The sequence below is a fragment of the Phyllostomus discolor genome, chromosome 5 (genome assembly GCF_004126475.2).
Source record: "Phyllostomus discolor isolate MPI-MPIP mPhyDis1 chromosome 5, mPhyDis1.pri.v3, whole genome shotgun sequence".
In the NCBI taxonomy this organism is placed as follows: Eukaryota; Metazoa; Chordata; class Mammalia; order Chiroptera; family Phyllostomidae; genus Phyllostomus; species Phyllostomus discolor.
In genome coordinates, this window is record NC_040907.2 from 4,123,202 (window position 1) to 4,139,111 (window position 15,910).

At 52.5% G+C, this 15,910-nt stretch overlaps 1 protein-coding gene across 1 annotated transcript; it reads right to left on the reverse strand.

Moving 5' to 3' along the window:
* Nucleotides 1–4,898: 4,898 nt before the first annotated feature.
* On the reverse strand, nt 4,899–15,398 carry TNFRSF9 (TNF receptor superfamily member 9). The gene is made up of 7 exons (XM_036025108.1): nt 15,214–15,398; nt 14,489–14,596; nt 13,745–13,882; nt 12,992–13,058; nt 11,317–11,579; nt 10,809–10,961; nt 4,899–4,991 (listed from the first exon to the last, which is right to left on the reverse strand). The coding sequence occupies exons 1-7, from the start codon at nt 15,311–15,313 to the stop codon at nt 4,900–4,902; spliced, it is 921 nt and encodes a 306-aa protein (XP_035881001.1). The 5' UTR covers nt 15,314–15,398; the 3' UTR covers nt 4,899.
* Between the last annotated feature and the right edge of the window lie 512 nt (nt 15,399–15,910).

Consider the following 15,910-nt stretch of genomic DNA (forward strand, 5'->3'; position numbering starts at 1 on the left):
TTGGGGATGATAACGAACTCCTTTAGTTTTCCCTTGTCTGGGAAGCACTGTATCTGCCCTTCAATTCGAAATGATAGCTTTGCTGGCTAGAGTAATCTAGGCTGTAGGTCTTTGCTTTTCATCATTTTGAATACTTGCCAGTCCCTTCTAGCCTGCAAAGTATGTTTGAGAAATCAGCTTATAGTCTTATGGGAACTGCTTTTTAGGTAACCATCTGCTTTTCTCTTGCTGCTTTTAAGATTCTCTCCTTATCTTTAATCTTTGGCATTTTAACTGTGATGTGTCTTGGTGTGGTCCTCTGTGGGTCTAACTTGTTTGGGGCTCTCTGTGCTTCCTGGACTTGTATGTCTATTTCCTTCACCAAATTAGAGAAGTTTCCTTTCATTATTTTTTCCAATAGGGTTTCAATGTCTTGCTCTTCCTCTTCTCCTTCTGGCGCCCCTGTGATTTGCATATTGATACACTGGAGGTGCCCCAGAGGCACCTTACTCTGTCCTTGTTTTTTAAAATTCTTTTTTCTTCTTGCTGTTCTGATTGGATGCTTCTTTTCTTCCTTATGTTCCAAGTTGTTGATTTGATTCTTGGCTTCATCCTCCCCACTGTTGGTTCCCTGTAGCTTTTCCTTTGTTTCACTTAATGCAACCTTCACTTCTGCCTGAGTCTTTTTTATGCTGTTGCCAGACCCAGTGAGTTCTTTGAGCATCCTGATCACCAGTGTTTTGAATTCTGCATCTGAGAGGTTGCTTATCTCCATTTCATTTAGTTCTTTTTCTTGAGTTTTGTTCTGTTTTGTTTTGTTTTGTTTTGTTTTCCACTTGGGCCATCTTTCTTTGTCTCTTAATCTGGCAGCCCCCCTGTGTTTGTTTCTGTGTCTTAGGTAGAGCTGCTCTGACGCCGTGTCCTCATAGTGTGGCCTAATGCAGCAGGTGTCCTGTAGGGTCTGGTGGCACAGCCTCCCCTGTTACCTAAGCTGGGCACTTGAAGTGCGCCCTTTGTGTGGGCTGAGTACACCCTCCTCTTGGTCGCTGTCGGCAGATCAATGGGAGGGATTTACCCGGGCCAGTCACTTCTAAGAACTGGCTGTGACCACTTTCCACCAACTTCCGCCCTCCGTGGAGGATCAGCTGTCCAGGGGCAGTGTGCTGGTCCTCCAGTGTGGTCTGTGGCTGTCCCCTGGGTGCGCTGGCCCTGTGGTTTCCCAGGTGGTACAGACCAAGGTCAGCCCCTACCTGTGTTTCACTTGGGGCCACCCTGCCTGAGCTATAAAGCAGTCTGAGACGGCTGCTGCTTGTGCCGGGCTCAGAGATTCCCAGGTGAAGCCGAGCTGTGACTGTGGGCTGGCTGCTGCTAGTGCCGGGCCTGGGGCTCAGTGAGGCCAGCTGCTGCTTGTTTGATAGGATTTAGGAAGCTGTGACGCATGAGCCAAGACCAGCCATTCATACGGAAAAGCAGCTTGGGTGGGACGGAGTCTCTGGGGATCTGCAAGGCGGATCAAACAGTGTTAGCCAGGCTGATGGAGTCTCAGATATGGCACCAGCTTGCTGGCTGTTTGTGGGGAGGGTCCAGAAAAGGGGCAATGGCCTCTGCTCACCTTGATGCCAGACACTTCAGTTTCTCCCTGTACACGCCTCTGGTGCCTTTCAAGCTGCCACCCGGTGCTGGAGCTCAGAGGGAGGGAGTCTGAGGAGGTGAGTCTGTGTGTGGGTTCTTTCAGAGGAACTGCTTGGGGTTTCAGAAGTTCCTTCCACTGACTCAATCCCTGCTGGTTTTTGCAGCCAAAATTTGTGGGAACTTATCTTCCTGTCATGGAACCCTAAGTTGGGGGCCTGGTGTGGGGTTGGGACTCCTTGCTCCCAAGATGTCCCTCCCAAATTTTTATCCACCACCTGAGGGTGAGGGACCAGCCTGTTCCACGTCTGTGCCCCTCCTACCAGACTGGATGGAGGTGGTTTCTTTAATTCTGTAGTTGTCAGACTTCCATTCAACTTCATCTCTCATGGTTCTGAGTGGTGGTTGTTTTATATTTTAGTTGTAATGTTGATGGGGTTGTGCAAAGAGGCGAGCCATGTCTGCTTATGCTGCCACCTTGACCGGAAGTCCCCTCATGATTTTAAAATAAAATAAAAACGAATCTTCTTCACAAACCAGGAGTAGAAGGGAACTTCCTTAAGCTGATCATATATTTCCAAAAACAACCAAACAAAAAAAACCCCGAAAGTGTCCCCCATAAATAAAAAATTAAAAAATAAAACTTGTTCTGGAGATCTTAGCAACAAGTTGAGCAGTGCATCAAGCAAAAGAAATAAAACACCAGGGACTAGAAAAGGATGAAAATTTATTATTGCACCTAACACGATGTTCTAGAAAACAAAAAATCTACATATAAGAAATCATAGAAAGGTTTAGTTAAGAGACTTCTATAAGGTAACATAAGCAAATCATAACACCTCTACACTCCAGCAACAAACCAAACCATGTAAAAAGCAACAATGCACTATGGGAAGAAGCCTAACCAAAAAAAACACACAGGCACAAATTCTAGAGAAACTTTGTAACACTTTATTGAAGGGCATTAAATTAGAGACCTACCCTACCAGGTGTCAAGAGCTATTCTAAAGCTACTGTAACAAAGACAGCACAAATGGGCCAATGGGACGGAAGCCCCGCCTTGGGTCCCTGGCGCCTGCATGACTGACAGACGGCACAGCAGACCCCTGCGGGGAAGACGGACCAGGGAATAAATGCACGAATGGGAATGGGCCGCGGCTGCCCATCTGCAACACTCAACATCAGGTCATGACCTTGCAACATACACAGTAAGCATTCCCGATGGGTCGGACTTAACTACAAAAGACAAAACTTAAGTCTCTGAGCATAAAATACGAAGAAATATCTTCATGACATTGGGGCAGGGAAGGGTTTCTTTAAACAGGAAACAAAAAAAATATTAATCATATAAGAAATAAATTGTAAGTTTAACCAGAAATTTAACCCCAAGGAGGTTTCCCTGGAGGCCACCTTACGTAGGAACCGCATACAAGAACATTAAACCGAGTACAAGAACACTCGTGGCAACATGATTCACAGCTGCGGAACCCGGGGAACAGTCCACCTGCCCTGTGGTAGGAAGGGGATGGGTAATTCATAATTTGCAAAGCTATACAGCAATCAAAACAAATGCCTTGCAGCTACACACCACCACATGAGTGTATCTTATAAATATAATTTTGAGTCATTAAAGCAAAGTCACTGAGGTCCTCACACAGCACAGTATCATTTTCAGGAATCTCAAAAACAAACACAACTAGATAAAATAGTTTAGAGTGTATAATACTACTAATAATAATAAGTGGGTTTTAAAAAAAAAAAAAAAAAAAAGCCAAGTTGGTATAGCTCAGTGGATTGAGCACGGGCTGGGAACCAAAGTGTCCCAGGTTCGATTCTCAGTCAGGGCACATTCCTGGGTTGCAGGCCATGACCCCCAGCAACCGCACATTGATGTTTCTCTCTCTCTCTATCTCCCTCCCTTCCCTCTCTAAAAATAAATAAATAAAATCTTTAAAAAAAAAAAGAAGCCAGGGTGATAGACCCAGCCTTCCCAGGGGAGGTCGCATGGGGTTGGGGTGGGAAGGGAGGCAGGAAATGAGGGAGAGAAGCAGCAGCACACAGACGGATGCTCTGACCTTGACTTTGACCCTAGAAAAGGTCAGATCGGAACTATTTCAGGCTCGGTAGGCCACAGAGTCCCTCGTCACAGCCGTCCAGCTGTAGCATCGCAAAGGCTGCCGTGGACGTGAGTGAGTGAGGGGTGTGGCTGTGTGTTCCCGTAAAACTTCATTCGCAGACTCTGAAATTGGAGTCTCGGGTCATCTTTGACATGTCATGAGACACTGCCCTTCTTCTGATTGTAAAACACACGGAGAAACTACTCCTGGCTCCTGAGCCCCGCAGAGACTCGCGGCCCCGGGGAGTTCGCCCCCGCCCCAGCTCTCCGGCTGGGCTCACAGGCCTTCATTCCATGAGCGTGTTTCGTTTCTGTCTCGTGGGTCAGTGCATGGGCGGAAAGTGTTATTTCTCAAGTGTTTGAGAATGAGAAAAATGTAAGCGCTGGCTCAGAGGGGGACAGAGGCGAGGCAGACAGCGTGAAGGTGGAGGGGACGCCCGGGCACGCTGGGACACCGGAACGCTTACCGGAAGCGCTCCAGACTCCGGCACTGCCGCCCCTGCCCGCGGCCGTGGAGGAGGCCATCGTGCTGGGTGACAGAGCCAAAGGGACATCCGGCTGGGGCTGTTCCCTGCACCTGATAGCCTGTTGTCACGTGTCCTGTGGACACGCACCCACACACTCACCCTGAATAACATCAGCTGGGCCATGTGTCCTCATGATTAAACTTAAAGTATAATTATGTTTGAAATTCACAAAAACTGGCCCAAATCTGTCAAGTAATATCTAGAAAATGCCCCTTGACCACCAGCTCCGTCCCACCCTTGTCCTGTCAAAAGTGATACATTTTTAAAGGCTGACTCACGAGCATTTAGAAGAAACTTGGCCCTGGCGGGGTAGCTCAGCTGGTTAGAGCATTTTCCCAGTGAGCCAAGGTTACGGGTTCAATCCCCGGTCAGGGTACATACGAAACTCAACCATTGAATGCCTAAGGAAGTGGGACAGCGGACTGATCTTCCTCTTTCCCTCCCTCTCGCTCTCTAAACTCAGTGAATTGAGACAAATAATAAAATAAAATAAAAATAAAATAGAATAAACATTGTAGAAGAAACGTGGGCGATCCTGGGTGTTGTCCAGGATGGTGTTTTTCAACTCGGAAAGCGCCGCCGGTGGGCTCCCTCCTGCTTCTCCTCCGGTTCCTCTCACATGAGCCCGGGCGGTCCCAGGGTTTCCGCTCACAGTTTGCCCTCTTCCCCCTCCTCCTCCTCCGGAAACCCGCAGCTGCAGGCATCTTCCTCCTGGGCAGTCGGCACCGGCTTCCTAAAAGCTGAAACGCAATTTCAGAGATACTTCTCTGTGGCTGTCTGTCTGAACCGTGTAACATTCGACCCCGAGAGGTAGTCGTGGGACGCACCTCTAATGTACAAACATTCTCCACTGGAGTGCCGACCAGCTCATCAGTCACAGAGGTAATGGCACGTGTGGACTTTTCTCTCAGGGTTATTTAAGATTTTTTTTTCCTTTTTACCAAACATTTTTACTGGTTCTGGAAAACTATATTCTTTATTTTATATAATGGCTAAAAATGTACTCTCGAGCGTGAACCGCTAAGGCACAAAACGCATCAGGTCCCAGGTGTAACTGGAGCCTCGAGGACGGCTCCTTGGGTTGTGCATCAGACAGTCTCCCCCGGAGCAGGTGCTGGGGCACCGCGATGCCACGGACGTGCCCCTGCGCCCACAGCCCGTGGGTGCAGACCGACTCCTGCGCCCCGGCGTCCGGGTTCTCGTTCCCATCGCTGCCAGACACACTTCACCCTCGCAGATGTTTCCAGAGCCTGACAGAGCCACAGGCCCCGCCCCAATTCCACACGCTAACTACGAAAAATAACTGCACCCCAACACTGCGTTACCTCCAAGAATTTATGAACAACAGGCAAGACTTACTCAGAAATACCAGTGGGATGTCCTGTCTCTACTTACTTTTTGGTGCCAGTGTTACTGTAATACCCAGACCAGACAGAGACAACAGATGCTAGGAAGGCACACGGCAGACCAATCTCTCTCAGGAAGGCAGCTACAGAAATTCTTAACAAAATATTAGCAAATACCATTTAGCCACTTAGAAAAAGAATGACATACTACAAGCAAGCAGAGTTCAGTCTGGGGATGCAAAGCTGGTTCAGTATTGAAAACTGGACCTGTGACCCCGGCTGGTGCAGCTCAGGTGGTGGAGCATCACCCCCCCCCCCCTTGGGCTGAAAGGTCGTAGGTTCGGTTCCCAGTCAGGGCACATGCCTGCACTGAAGGTTTGGTCCCGGTCGAGGCGCATGTGAGAGGCAGCCAGCTGATGTTTCTCTCCCTCTCGCCCTCCTTCCTCCCCCCTTCTCTAAAACCAGTAAGCATGTCCGTGGGTGAGGATTAAAAAAGAATGAATCTGTGTAATCCATCATCTTAGCAGGATAAAGAAGAAAATCATGTGGTTGTATCGGTTGATTCAGAGAAGCCACGTGACAAGATTCAGCACTCGTCTGTGATTCTTAAAGAACTTCTCAGAAAACTGGAGACAGAGGAGGAACTTCCTCAGCCTGATAAAGATCTGAACATCTACCGCACACATCGTACTCACTGGGGACAACTACACGTTTCCCCCTAAAATGAGAAACAGGACAAGGATGTCACTCACCACTCCTACCCGGCATAGTTCTGGAAGTTTTAACCAGCACAGTCGGCCAAGAGAAGGAAATAAAAAGCATGTGTACAGAGAAAGAGAAAACAAAACTTCCCTATTTGCAGATGACATTATGACCTATACAGAGAATTCCAAGAAATCTACAAGTGACTCCGAGAAGTAACAAATGAGTTCAGCAAAATCACAGGATACAGAATCAATCTACAAGCATCAATTATGTTCCTATAGCAATGAACACACGGACGCCAAACTTGAGGATAAATACCACCTAGAGGTGTTTTAAAAAATTAAATGCTAAGACCTAAATTTAGCAAAACGAGTACAGGACTTGTATGCCGAGAACTGCACAACAATGCTGAAGGAACTACAGATAAACGGAGACACACGCTGTGTATTCAAGGACCAGAATACTTAAGGCAGCGAAGGTGGCCATCCTCCCCAGATTGCTGCCCAGGTTTAACACGGCTGCGATCAGAGTCCTAGCTGACGTTTTGCAGGTACATGTGAGAGTATCCGAAAGTAGGTACAGAAATGCAAAGGAACTAGATAGAAGAGCTAAGACAATTTCGAAGGAGAAGAAAGCGGGAGGAATCTAACCTCCACCAGAGTTTAAGGGGTGCTGCGGCTGCAGTGACCCAGACCGTGGGGGCTGGCGGAGGAACACGCGTGTGGATCCGTGGGACAGAGGAGTGGAGCCAGAAATGGCCCCCGCACAGGCACAGCCGGCCGGGTTTTGACGGAGGCGCAGAAGCGATTCCACGGAGGATGTGCAACGTTCTCCACGAAGGGAGCCGGAGCCGCCGGGCCCCCGCAGGCCACAGCAGCCACGGAAGTCCGGGTCCGACCCTCCCGTGCCTTATACGAAACCTGGCTAAAGACTGGCCGCAGAGCTCAGTGTGGAACACGCAGGAGACAGCGTAGGAGAACATCTAAGTCTTCGCGACCTTGGACCTGGTGGAGCCTTCCTAGCCGTGACTCCATAAATGGGGGGGCGGGGGGGAGCAAAACTGGACTTTATCAAAATTAAAATATTTTTTTTTCTCCAAAAGACCGCGCGAGGAGGAGGAAAAGGCAAGCTGCAGACTGGGAGGAAACACTGAGGAACCCCGTATCGGACACAGGACTCGCATCTCGGAGACAGAACTCTCACGTGTCTGTGGGAGAACCAGCAGACACTGCCGCGGGGAGACAGGCGGAAACCGTGGGTGACACCGCGCCGAAGCACACGTGCAGGCAGGACACCAGCGCGGGGGAAGGTGTCCGGCTCCACGGTGGGGGGAAAGGCGGACGGAGCCCGCGCGGAGCTGCCGCCCTTTGGAAGGCAGAGCAAGAGACCGCAGGGACGGAGGTGCTGGTGGTGGGGCGAGGAGGGACCCGGTTACGGCTGCGCCGCGGGTGGAGCGTGGGCCAGTGCAGCTCTCTGGGACGCGGTCTGGTGGCCTCTTAAATACACTAAATGTTCTCTCACCGTGTGACTAGTCATTGCCCTCCCTGGCGTTTACCTTAGAGATGCGAAAACTTATGTCCACACAAAACCTGGGCAAAACCAGCCGTTGCAGCTTTAAATGCAATGGTCGAAGACCGCCAACAAGCACGGCGTCTCTCGGGAGGCGACGGGGACGCAGACCGGCGCACCCACGCCGCGGGGTCCCGACCCGCGGGGAAGAGAGTGAACTGTGGCAACGCAGTGACTCGGCCGCGTCTCGGCGGCATTAAGTTGCATGAAAAAAAAAGCCGGTCTCAGAAGGTTCATTATTCCTGGTCCATCTATCTATTGTGTGATTCTGCTGACATACAGCCTTCTTGAAATGCTAAAATTGTAAAGACAGCGACGGTCATCAGGACGGTCCCTAAGCGGGAGAGAACGTGGATGTGACTGAAGCACGAGCAGGAGAGAGATCTTTATGGTCGTGGGACATGGTGCTTGGGTCGTACCATGGTTGCACCAGTGTACACACGCAGCAGTGGTGTACAAGCACACACACACAGTGCACCAGCATCACTTGCCTGGCCTTGATACTGACTGCAGTTGCATGAAATGTGGCCCAGGGAACGGCCCGTGAGACTTGTCTGTGTGGTCTTTATAACTTCCTGTGAATCTACAACCACTTGAAAATAGAAAGCTTCTAAAAATGACCTGAATTTTTTTTTAAATGGAATACAGTTCCACTGCAACTCACAGATTACTCATAAATACTTGTGAAAATCATTTTGTGAAGAACTCTGCTGCAGTTTAAGTGAAGAGGAGGTGGTTAGTTCTCTAGATGAGAGGTTTCGGTGGGAGCCTGGAAGTTGAAATCAAACGTTCAGACCTCAGAAAGAGAATCGGTGAGCAAGCCACAGGGCGGAGTAAGAGCTGCAGTGCAGGGAAGCGGACCAGAGGGCTCCTGTTCAGGAGTAAGGACAGGACAGACGGCCCAACAGAAAAATGCTCGGAAGACTTGATCAGGCACTTCGCAAAAGAGGCGATCCAAATGGTCAATGTCACATGAAAAAAAAAAAGTCCCGTCTCTCTAGAAATCAAGGAAATGCAAGTGAAAACCGCAGCGAGATCTACTGTCTACCCACCAGATAGATAACAAGGAAGAAGTCTGGCGGCACCAGCGTGAGCCAGGATTGGTGCAGAGGGCGCCCCTGTGCAGCCGGGCCAGCACAGACAGGGTCCCACCACTCCGGAAAACAGCTTGGTAGGCCTGCTAAGGACCCAGCGATTTTATTTCTTAAGTTAAAAAAACAACAAGTGTCCCAGGTTCGATTCCCAGCCAGGGTACATGCCTGGGTTGCAGGCCATAACCCCCAGCAACCGCACATTGAAGTTTCTCTCTCTCTCTATCTCCCTCCCTTCCCTCTCTAAAAATAAATAAATAAAATCTTAAAAAAAAAAAAACACAGAGACATGCACGATAGGTGTGCTGAGCCAAGGAGACAAAAATATCGGAGCACCATTGTCTGTAACAGCCTCACACTGGAAATAATCACAGTGTCCATCAACATTAGAAGAGAATCAACACTGATACATACAGTCATGCAACACAAAGTATTCCACAATGGAAATCAACACAGGTAAATGCAACTTACAGGTGTGAATCATAACGATACAGTGTTGCAAGAAAGAAGGCAGATATAGAGTAGCTACAGAAAATACAGACTAAACAGAGAAAACAGAATAGGAACGGTGTGATTTCACTTGTAGAAGTTCACAAGTCACTAAGTTAAATTGTGTGGTGAGGTAGCAAAACTGTAAGAGCAAGGAAGTGAGAACTGTGGGTGTGGCCAGCGCTGGTGGGGAGGGACCGTTTTCAGATGGAAGGGAGGGTGTGTGGCGGGGGGGAGGGGGGCTTTGGGGGGCAGAGGCCCTTCTATTTCCTGACGGCGGTGGGGCGGTGCAGGTGCTCCTTCCACAACAGTTTGCTACACTTTACCGTGGCTGCTTTTTTCCCCTGTGTGTTACATTGTACCACGTAATGAGATTTCATTTCAAAGGGTCTTTCCAAAGACCTTTACACAAGTTAGCGTAGCGCATCTTTAGATGAGGCTTGACTTTTCCCCGTCCCTGCTATACTTTTAACATTTCGGGTTCCAGCACAGCGCTCTCGGGGCACGCCACCTGCAGACGAACCCCTCTCATCAAGCCTGGCCTGTATCTCTGGTTCTGTCCTCCACAAAGACAAAAACCAGGCTGCCCCGTCTGTGAACTTTTTTTTGAAAAAAAAAAATATGAAAGGTTTCATTTAGGGAGCGCTCATTCTTGGCAGGCATGTGCCAAATGCCATAAGAAAACAGTATCTTAGTTCAATGAAGGAAACCCATTATTAAAGTCTCTCATTTCATCCAGACCGTAATCCGTTCTGTTAAACCTTCTTCAGACACCCTGCCCCCGCCGAGGTCTCTGCGCCCCCTCCCCTTGCAGGTCTGGCTCGGGTTAAGGCCATCAGCCGGGCCGAGGAGCCGGCTCAGTGGGATGGACATGGTTTTCTGATTCCTCCCTGCCCGTGTCCCGTGTGCGCAGCTGACTGGCCGCACGCCCGTGCACTCACACGGAGTTATCCCAGCCTGCACATACTTCAGCTACCAGTTTTCTGGAACCCCCGGATTACGCTCTGCTAACGGCCAGCTCTCTTGGCCTCCGCACTGTGGACACTGGGGCCAGATAACGCTTTGCTGGGGGGTGGAGCCTGTTTGTCACGGGGTGTTGAGCAGCATCGCGGACCACTCACCGGATGCCAGAAGCCTCCCTCCCACCATCCTCCCCACCCCCCAGGTAGTGACAGCCACAACTGGCTCCAGATGTTGCCACATGTCCCCCTGGGGGCAACACTGCCGGTGCTTCGGTGACCACAGTGCCATCCTCACCCAGCGTCTAGAGCCCCCACAGACCGCCACCTTTTCCTTTCTCCCGTGAAAGGCCTCGCCCCGGAAGAGCTCCTGCCCGACACGGTTAGGTTAGTCTTACGCTGCTTGAGGATGTACAGGAGTTTCCTCCGGCCCCGTTGCGCTGCAGGGAGGCGGAACGTGAGGAACAGCAGCAGGAACAGCAGGAACAGCACCAACAGCGCAGCCGTCGCCACGGTCACAAGGAAGGAGGGGCTGCTCTGGTGGGGGCGGCCTTGGGGAAAGAGCGAAAGGAGAGGTGCCTGTCACTTTGCGCTCCCACTTCGGTTTGCAGACCCTAATCGCGAGGGGGAGTGGTCCCTTGGGCATCTCCCGTCAGCTGACTTGGTAAACTTGCCTGTGTGTGAAGAAAGCTTTCCTTTAAACCTTAATAATTTTCCTAGAGGCCTGTAGAAATCAGCTGCTCTGACTTTTCTATCCTGCGCCTTTCTAGATTCCACGCAGAAGACGCAGGACCCTGTCGTCCCCTGCACTGGGCCTGAGGGAGGCTGCAGTGCTGTCGGGCCGAGTCTCACCCGGCTCTGCGTCCTAGCGCGTGTCTCAGACTCGAGGGCGAGCCCCTGACAGACCGACAAGCGCCTCGATGCCAGGACCAGAGAGGGAGGTGCGCTGGAGGCGCCTGTGGGGGACGGGGGACCCCGGGGTGCTGAGGCGTGTCCGGCTCCCGTGGTCCCGTCGATTCGACAGCGACAGCCCAGCTGCCTGGCCCTGTCCCGGGTGTGAGTGCGGGGCCGCGGACGTACCTGGGGAGAAGTCGGGCCCGGCAGGCGCGCACACCACGTCTCTCTCCCTGGTCCCGTTGACGAGCACGGCCTTCCCATCCGGAGAGCAGCTGGGCAGTCCAAGGAGAGGAGCCCCGGTGATTAATCCCGCCGCAGATCGCGCTCGTTAGAACGCCGGCATTCCCCACCCCGAAGCAGCCTAGGCACACAGGTGCGCGGGTCTGGGTCCGTCCGGACATCTCGAAAAGCGCGCGCTTGACCTTGACCGTCCGGCTTCCTCCAGCCGCTTCACTCGGCTTTCGCGGTTCTCCGTGCTTCGCCCCGCCCGACGCCACTCTTCCCTCCGCGGCCGCGGAGCAGAGCGTCGTCCCGGGGCAGCGCGGACTGGGGCCCGGTCCCAGTCTCTCCCCCGACCCCGGCTGCTCGGGCGCGTGAGGGACAGACCACTGGGATGAGGCCGGAAGGTCCGGACCCCAGGACGTGCTGGAGCCCTGGGGCCGTCCCCGTGCGGAGCAGCCTGGGGCACGTGAGGACCTCTCCCCGAACCCCCTTTTCTCATCTTCAGGGTAAGGCTCGCGTGCTCCCAGGGCCGTGCGGAAGAGCAAACGAGTGAACCACGTGCCTGACTCACTCCCAATAAATGGTGGCTGCCACCATCATCATCATCATCACCATCATCACCCTTACCCATCACCACCCTCGCGTCTTTCCTGCGCCCCTTCGCCGAACCCCCACCCGCCCAAAGCCCAGTTCGCTTCCACTTTCCGCGCAGACTCGTTGGACAGTTCTGGACGCTGTGAGGAAAGGCTTTAAAAAAACCAACTTTCCAACCTGTTACGAACCAGTCCTTTTGTAAAACATAATAAAAATGTAAATGTAAAATGGTCACGAAGAGGATTTTCTAGTAAGAAAACCAAGGGAAATGAGAGCAAAGGCACACGAAATGCGAGGCCTGCGCTCCGTTCAGTGGAGCCGGCGGGTGCGCGTGGCCGCCGACGCGCCCGGAGGGCGGAGAGCGTCCGCCTGCTCGCTCCTGAGGCCCGTGCGCTCCCGCCGTGAGTGGACGCGGGACACTCTGGGGCCCCCGCCTGTGCGCAGGCCACACTGGGAGTAGCCCCGGTCACACAAGGCAACGGGAACCTTCCCTCGGGCACAGCTGGCTGTCTCTACCCCCTGCAACGGTCTTGTCTGCCCGAGGACACGTGACACTCGGGAGGACGGTCACAGTCACATACCCCCATCTCACACTCAGTGCCGGGGGGGGGGGGGGGGGGCCGCCGGGAACAGGGTCCCGCCCGCAGCTCCGACCCGGGTGCTCGGGCGTCCCTTCTGGGGAGGACGCCCACGGGGGGGGGGGGGGGTGACGTTCCTCTCGCCCGGCACTGCCCCTGCACTGCCCGGTGGCCTGTCATCCTGCGTCCACACTTGACAGGTTTGTGAAAGCTTCAACGATAACATTCTCAGTCTTTAAAGAGTTAACCCAAATTCTGCATTTTGTAAAGCAAAAGGAAGTCATACGTACTCCGTCCAGGGCTGGCAGGCGCCGAATCTCCCGTCATTGAACGTTCCGAAGCCACAGTCCTTACAGCCTTGCACACAAATAAAAGCCACAATCAAAAGGGGCAGATTTTCACCCTCTCCTCACTCTCCCCGTGATGAACGCAATCACGCCATACAGCCGCCGACGCCATCCCGTCCCCACCGACTGGCCGCTGGTTCTTGAAAGCAAGCCCCGAGACCACCGAGGTGTTCATTCCAGTCGGACGCAGCGCTGTGTCCGTCTGTGCAGAGCGGGTGCAAACGGCTGGTCCTGGGGAATGGCGCATGTGATTTCCAATGGCTGCCATTGGTGGAAAAACTGTTTGTACGTGTCGTGTATTGTACTCGACTCAGGGCTCGCTGCTGGTTACCGTCAGGTTCCACAAGTCCGTGCCTGATTCCGTGTTCAGAGACGGAGAGCGAGCGTGCTGGCAGCAGGACCCCGGTGCCCCCGAGCGCCCTCAGGCATAAACGGGTACGCCTCATGCTCACTTTGGACTGTATCCCTTCCCCTCCCTTGCCTGGAACAACAGTGTGATTCGCCTGCCTTTTACTGGGAGCACGTTATGTCTTTCTGTGGCTTACTAAGGGGTATTGTGCTGTATGCTATGAGCTTGTGAGGTTGCCACAGTGAATCTGTGCTAAGTAAAATGTTAAAAGACAAAAGATGGTCATAAAGACCGAGACCCAGGCTAATAGCATCCGTCCAGATAACAGGCTCACGCCCACCACCTACCGTCTTCGGTTAGTTCTTGGCCTTTTTTGCAGTCCTGTTCACACATGGTACATCCGGCCCCGAGGCAGTGGAACCCCGAGATGCACTCGCACTCTGTGTTGCTGGTGGGGGAGCACACCTTCTTGGTCCTGAAAACACCTGCAAAGCCCCCCGGGGTTACAGGAGAGTCGACCTCCAAACCCGGGGAGTGAACTTACATCCTGCAATAAAAACCACGCTTGCTCTACTTAAAAACTCCCACTGACCTCAGAGTATAACGTTTCCTTCTGAATCCCAGTGAAAGACCTTTTTACATTTTCCAATGAACATTTTCTCTCTTATAAAATGCATGTTTCCTCTAATATTTAAAAAGCTCAACCCACAAATAATTGCTGTTGTTGTACATTATTTTACTGGACCTGCCTGTGGGCAGGCAACCAGCGCCTGACCCCTGGCTGTCAGCAGAGGCCAGTACACAAGGGGGTGAAATCTGGGCTTCCCAACACACACACGAATGAAGAAAATGTCTTGAGCCCTGGCTGGGGTGGCTCAGTGGACTGAGTGCCAGCCTGTGAACCAAAGGGTCACCAGTTCAATTCCCAGTCAGGGCACACTCCTGGGTTGCGGGCCAGGCTCCCAGTAGGGGGGCATGTGAGAAGCAACCACACGTTGATGTTTCTCTCTCTCTCTCCTACTTCCTTTCTCCTCTCTCTAAAAATAAATTGATCAAATCTTAAAAAAAAAAAGAGGTCTCAGAACGCATACCTTTGCACAGCCTGCAGATGTCACAAGCCCTTTGTCCGCCGGTGCTGGAGAAGCTATTTGGAGGACAGGGAACACACATCTGACCCTTGTCTTTCCCGCAGAAGGTACCTGAGGAAGGTAGGTCACAGCTGCACACGCCTGATGGGGGGTTGCTGCCACCCGCAGCATGTGACCTTCACAAGGAAACTAGGACATGAAACAATGACTGCTTTCCTAGGTGCCTCCGCGATAGACTTTATGTTGCTGGTGGGCTTTTCAAAAGTAACCATCCGCCAGATTGCCCTCAGCGTAACCTCAGAAATAAGACTCACAAAGTACAGAGTCTTTGTGAGCAAATATGTTGCAACAAATAAGCCAGCAGGAGGAAGGTGTGTATGGAAGGAAACACAGTGATTTCTCTGGATTGAGCCGGATAGACGGGACGGGATTCATGGGCACCCGTGTCTGCCTCCCCCCGCCTGGCCCCCCACCCCTGCCTCCCGCTCACTGCCCCCCTTGGGGCCCCGCCGGAGCACAGGGGCTCACGCACCACGCCGTGTTGTGAGCCCATCACGTGGAACGGGTTCTCCTACTGTCCCTAGGTGACAAAGCTGGGGGCGCAGGAATTAAGGGGCATGGCCCCGTCCCCACAGCTAAGATGGAGCACCCAGGAAATGTTTGTGAAGGGGTGAATAAACGGCCGTGAAAATAGAGCTCAAGCACACACACACTCATTCGGCTCTCACCAGCTGGACAGTTGCTGCAGGCATCCCGCACGGACCGCGTCCTCTCCAAGTTCATGACCAGCAGGGCAGTGGCCACGAGGCTGTAGTAGCCACTCCCCATGGCGCAGTCTTGCAGGGACGGATGTGGTGCTAGTACAAGCAGCCCCCGAAAGAGCTTGAATCAAAGTGGCTGTTTCACAAGCAGCACTCTGCAGAAGGTCGAGGGTTACGAGAGTGAGGCGGCTTCTCCTTTCAGGCTGACTTACCCCGGCCGTGAGCTCCCGCGTCCACGGGACCGCAGCGCCGGGTTTTTCAGGAACGATCCGCGAAGGGAAGGCCACGGACTCTCAGACACGTCTATGACAGGATGCCCATGACTAAGCACAGGGCTCCGTGCACGCTCGCCTCAGTGCGAGGGCGCAGCTACCAACCAGGTTTGCCAAAACACAGAGAAGTAACACTGGCAAAAACTTTTGGGGACTTTCATGGGCACTTGGCATGAGCATCTGGACCTCAGCCACGCCACTTGCCTGCTGACCCTGACCTATAACCCTTACAAAGAGGCTCTGTCGGGGACACCCAGCGATTCAGCTGAAGGAGATGCTGTCTCCGTGACCAGCTGTCTGAGTGGCAGGCGCAGACTTCAACAGCTACTTGCCAGAAAGTGGAAACACCTGTCTGCTTAGCTCCTCATCACAATAAAGTGCTTCTGTTACAT